This window comes from Coptis chinensis, chromosome 2 (genome assembly GCF_015680905.1).
Source record: "Coptis chinensis isolate HL-2020 chromosome 2, ASM1568090v1, whole genome shotgun sequence".
Lineage (NCBI taxonomy): Eukaryota > Viridiplantae > Streptophyta > Magnoliopsida > Ranunculales > Ranunculaceae > Coptis > Coptis chinensis.
In genome coordinates, this window is record NC_141457.1 from 82306457 (window position 1) to 82312277 (window position 5821).

Genomic DNA, 5821 nt, shown 5'->3' on the forward strand with positions numbered 1-5821 from the left:
TAAAAATCAGAGTCTAACCACTCAAGAATATCATAATGAATATCACAAACATATTTAAAATGCAAATTTGCAGTTGGGTATTGGACGCCGGAGAAATGAAGTGTAGCATCATTGAAAACTTTCAAACACTCACAAATTTTAGTTCCCATTTCCCACTCTTGAGGGAGAAGGTAAATGCTTATAGTCGGAAGCTAACTCGCCAAACGCCAAAGGCTCTACGCTTTTCGGATGGCACTTCTGAGCATGTCATAAGTAGAGTTCCATCTTGTAGGAACATCCATAGAAACCCCTTCCCAGTTAACCTTATGCGAGCTAATGCATTCAAAAACTTTTCATGCCTACTCTGAGAATTCTTGCCATACCTAGCACTCTCTTGAATCTTAACAATAAAAGGAGCAATCACATTCAATCCATCTTGCACAATAAGATTTTAAATATGGGCACTACATCTTATATGAAACAAACTACCATCAAGACATAAAACCCCTTTCCTCTTAAGCCAGTCCTTGAGCTCCACTACCATAGTATTATTGTTAGAAGCATTATCAACGGTTATAGAAAATAACTTTCTATCAACATTCCATGCCAACGCTTGAGCCTTGATAACCTCACTAAGAACAACACCACTATGTGGCGTAGGAATAGTAAGATAAGCAATGATTTTTTTTCGCAACACCCACTCATCATCAATATAATGACAAGTAACACAACAATAACCAATATTTTGATAGTCAGGGGTCCACATATCAGTTGTAAAACTAATTTTTGATGGCAACTTATCAAAAAAATCTTGTAACTCAGTTCTTGACTCATTGTAAAGTTGCATGACATCCTCTCGAACAGTGGTTCTTGAGACCCATTTGAACATAGGACAAATACCATTTCTAAAAACTCTAAAGTATTTATGCTCAGCCATAAGAAAAGGGTAATCATGCTTAGCAACCATGCGTGCAAAGTCAAGTCTACTTGTACGTGGGTCATATTTCCAACTTGCTAATTTTGGAGCTTCATTTGCGCTAAATAAATTACACAAAAGCTTTTGACCCGAAGTAGAACGTTTCTTTATCTTGCAAGCTTTCAAATGATTTCTCAAATGCGTAGTACCCAACTTACTACTAGGATCAAAACTCTTTTTGCAATGTTTACAATAAGCTTTAGAGGTTCCATCTCCTAATTTTTAATTTCAAACTCTAGCCACACTTTTGAGCGTTTACCTTTCAATGGATCGACTTTCGCCAGAGTCGTTTCTTCATCCGATGATATACTAGTGGTGGCGTGATATCGGCATCAATAGGCGTAGGCTCGTTGATAGGCATTATGGCTCACACTACCACTAGGTGAAGGAGCCGATGCAAAGACCGCTGGGGTTGGGCACTACACCATAACGAGGGCTATTTGCAGCAACGGCAAAAGCGTTGCTAATAATTTTTGCAACGCTTTTTAAGCGTTGCAAATATGGCGTCCGTAAAGTGTTGGAAATATTTGCAACGCTTAAAAAGCGTTGCAAATAGAAATTTCCAACGCTTAAAAAGCGTTGCAAACAGAAATTCAAAGCGTTGCAAACAGAAATTTCCAACGCTTAAAAAGCGTTGCAAACAGAAATTCAAAGCGTTGCAAACAGAAATTTCCAACGCTTAAAAAGCGTTGCAAACAGAAATTTCCATAATTTAAAATTCATTTTGTAACGGTTATAAACCGTTCTTTGATGGGTTGCTAATAAAAAAAATAATTTCTCATATTTTGTAGCGAGACCAGCTAAACCTACAATAACCAATGAATACAAGAATCCAATGAATACAAAAATGGTTTAGACAAATATATATATAGCTACAAATATATTTATCGCCAGATCCAGTCCCTTTACCACCGAGAAATTATCCGGTCGAAAGTACTTTCGCTAATTGCAAATATCAAGCGGCGGTTTTCAAGGCGCGCCAAAAAAGAAATTCTATTTTCACTAACAACAAGCGGTCATAATCACGAAAACCAAAATTCCAAGATTATAACAAGTATAGTTAACTATAGGTCGCATACAAAACCCTTAAAGCGTATCTTTATAAACATCAGGATCTAAAGCTACTAATTACCACCAAGGCAGCAACTATTTATATCTGTATGGACACTGTTTGAAGCAATCAAGCCTAGCTTGCAGGTTCGATATGGCTACAGGTACAATAGTCTGCAAACCCCTCTTGACAAATCAATTCTTCAGTTGTGCGTCCCTGTTGAACAAAGAATGTTTATCAGTTCAATTCTATAGTGTGAGTCGGGATGCTAATATGATTATAGCAACACTGTGATATATTGAACGTGGCATCATTAACCACATCGCGACGCATAACTAATCTATTCTTATTACCGGTGGATACATGCTAGAAAGCAATCTAAAGGCTTCTCATTTCCATATTATGTTATTGAGAGCTTTAACATACCCTTCACAACTTCCTAAAAACATGCATGTGGCAAGAGAAAGTCAAACTATAATGAGATGCACGAAAACTTACAGATTCAACTAAATCATCTGCGTCCAGACCAAATACGCAACTGGTTCCAGGCCCCTGTATCCTACTACCACACCTTGAGCAGTTGCACGCATCAGAGGATGAACTCGGCGTGGGATCACCATACCAGTCACTTCCCTATATATAAAAGTGAGTCGCAAAGATGCCAATAAAGCAAGTATGTAATAAGATAATTTCAATTACTACTAGGTTGCCCCTTGGATTCAAACTGCACTTGCAAATGGGAGTAGTACTGTAGTAGAAATAGAAGCATAGCCTTGACATGAAAATTCCTATTGTGTGGAATTATATGTGCAGTAAACCAGAACTTAGCTATGACTTTAACCTAAACCGGTCTATAAGTTCATTCCAAGAGTCGCTAAACCCCGAATCGCCTTTTTTTACCGAGAAGTTAGACTACTAGTTACTTATTATGTATATTAGAACTATGCATGGAGTTTTGGAGGTTCATGGCACAAGCAACAATAACAAAAACAAAACGCAAAGTGTACACAATGATATACATGAATTCTAACAGAGTAAAGATTTGTGTGTCTCTTCTTCACTTAATATCATACAATGATCGAGGCGATATTAAAAGCGACTTCAAATGCACAAATATCTTATAAACCCCAAATATGTCCAATTTTGCATGCATTGTTAAGAAAATACGACACTCCACAAGACAATACTAGCTTGCTATCACAGTCCGCAAGACATGACACAGCACAACCTTCTCTTGCTAATTCACTATCCCTGTTCACCATATTAATGCACTAGCTTGTTTACATCATTGAGTAAATGCATCCAAATGAGAAAAGAAACTCGAAGGACATGTTAATTGTTCAAATAACAACAAGAATATTAGAAACACAAAAAAGTGAAGCCCACTTCATCAGATGTGTAGGCACAGTTAAGTAGTTGACAATAGACAGAAAGAGAACAAAGATGCTCCGAGATTTAACTGACCAATAAGAGGGTTCATATTATGGACTTCCTAGGCTATCATCCATCGAAGAAGTGTGGATTGTGTTTGTGTGTGTGCTGCTCACAATAAGTCATAGTGACTTGTGAACAAAACAGTTTCACAAGCATGCCCCAGCACGACAGCACCTATCTCACAAGCATTACGAATGTAAGTCCCCTGCCTTCCAAATTCGACAGATGGATTTTTTTTGTACTATATATTTCTTTTTTCAATGCATTGATCCTGCTAGCATAGCCTGCTTGATAATTATGACTTAATTTATTATTACTTCTGTAGCTTTTTAATCGCTTTCCGAAAAGATAATTTACGATGTGATCTTCTCTTACATTACAGAACAAGTGGAAGAGGTTTGTTTGAAGTCATTCATAATAGGTTTCTCAGTTCCGCAATAAGGTCATTAAATCTAAATTAAATAACAAAGAAAAATGACTAACAACACCAAGGATCAACAAAAATGAGCCATGAACACAACGACGTGGATCAATCATATGCCATATCCCAACATTTACATAACACAGCCTTTTTCATTATCTTAAAAAGCTGAATCAGAGTAAGTCATGTATAAACAGAAACTTCTCTTGTGATTAACAACAAATAACCTCTATGTATAAGATAGTACACATTAACGCAAATCAACACACATGTTATCTAAAAGTAATTCATTCATTGATTTTTCCATTAAGAACCAAGTATGAAACAGAGCATTAGATGAAATTAAATCATATACATGAACACTACCCATGAACAATAGTACTAAAAGGCAGCTAAAAACAGAGAGATGGTGAGAAATACTTACAATAGCACACAAAATCTTACAGTTGATGCATATCATCTGCAAAAAAATTTAAAATAAAATACTTGACGATCAACAGTATATGAACAACAGCTTTACAAACCAATATTTCTTCCATATCAAAACAGTAAAACCAAAATATTACCTTGATGTTATCAAAATGTCCTCCACGTAGATTCTTAAGCCCAGATTTCGCCATTCTTTCACCAAAACAAAGTTTCTGTTTTCAAAATGAAGAACAACAACTAAGAAAAACAGTACTAATAACACAATATCTCTTCAAGTCAATAAACATTACCTTGTAGTCAATATAATCATCATCACGTCCAAGTTCTTTGCTAGTCTTCATTTTTTGTTTTTTAAGGATAGAAGAAAACTATGAGGATATTGAAAACTTTAATGATATCAGTGACGAGAATTTTGAAAAAGATTATACGGAAAAATGGACGAACAAAATGATAAACATGAAGTTGTGAATAAAAGACGTCTCCAATTAGAAGAAAGAAGATACGGTCATAAAGATGAATGAAAGAAAATAAGAGATTGCCCACTACAAGATGAATAAGAGTTGATGAAGTAGAGAAACAGTAAGAAGTTAAAAAGAAGTAGGAAGTAATGAGTATAGATACAAGGAAGATAAGAAGGTACCCAAAACGTTGATACAAGGTGTACGAGACCATTTTCTCATTAACCTGAAATATATATATATCAATCAATAGAAAAATGACTTAACCGAAATTCGAAAAAAAAAAACTTAAACTTGCCTTATCGAAATTATTTGAGTGCGATTCTTGTTCGAATTTTGAAGGTACCAAGTAGAAGCAATTGAGAGAGGTGAAGAAGAAGAAGAAGCCCATAGGAAATCAATGATCAATGCAAATCCAAGAAGAGCTGCCAATACTAAGAAGAGCACCGGTTTGAGGAAATGCTCTTTGCTCTTCCCGGTTGTTCTAGCCATTTATAGGTCTCGCAAATTGGCTGTCGGTGTCACGATGGCGGAAGAACAACACCAAAGAGCAGGCAGGCACCCGCAGCAGCACCGACACACCCCACCCCAAAGAAAGCGGCAAAGACACACTCCACCTAGCAGCAAGCGGCACCACACTCACACACCGCTGCAACCACGAGCACCGCATCACCCGATCCACTTCATTACCGGTCCACACCATCGCACCACCGATCCACCACCACATACTGCACCAACAGTCCACACACTGCAAACCACCAGTCCACCACCATACACTGCAAACCACCAGTTCACACACTGCACCACCAGTCCACATAATTTTGTGGCATACGGCAAGGGCAAACTGTATACGAGCCTACCAGGTCTAACCGGCCAATAGATCAGGAAAGCACTTTAACTATTTAATCATTAGTTAATTATAATCAAATGCTTTTAATTTGATATCAAGCTCGGTACCTCAAACGTATCTCCTCTGTTGTAGTCTCTATTGCATCATCAGCGGTGGTAACCAAGAAGGGCAACTTAGATCGGTGAATTCAATACGAGCATTTCTCTGCGGCAATCGACATCGC

General features: G+C 37.2%; 1 protein-coding gene across 1 annotated transcript; it reads right to left on the reverse strand.

The window, feature by feature from the left end:
• Window positions 1-1932: 1932 nt before the first annotated feature.
• Window positions 1933-4973, reverse strand: LOC147518282 (uncharacterized). The gene is made up of 6 exons (XM_086594756.1): window positions 4931-4973; window positions 4581-4658; window positions 4428-4502; window positions 4286-4321; window positions 2505-2639; window positions 1933-2222 (listed from the first exon to the last, which is right to left on the reverse strand). The coding sequence occupies exons 2-6, from the start codon at window positions 4629-4631 to the stop codon at window positions 2142-2144; spliced, it is 378 nt and encodes a 125-aa protein (XP_086450882.1). The 5' UTR covers window positions 4632-4658; window positions 4931-4973; the 3' UTR covers window positions 1933-2141.
• Between the last annotated feature and the right edge of the window lie 848 nt (window positions 4974-5821).

Coding starts and splice junctions, on each gene's coding strand:
- LOC147518282 (XM_086594756.1), bottom strand. CDS start 4,631: ATGAAGACTAGCAAAGAACTTGGACGTGATGATGATTATATTGACTAC. Junction 4,503..4,580: donor ATGATTATATTGACTACAAG/GTAATGTTTATT, acceptor TTTTGAAAACAG/AAACTTTGTTTTGGTGAAAG. Junction 2,640..4,285: donor GTAAGATTTTGTGTGCTATT/GTAAGTATTTCT, acceptor TTTTATATATAG/GGAAGTGACTGGTATGGTGA.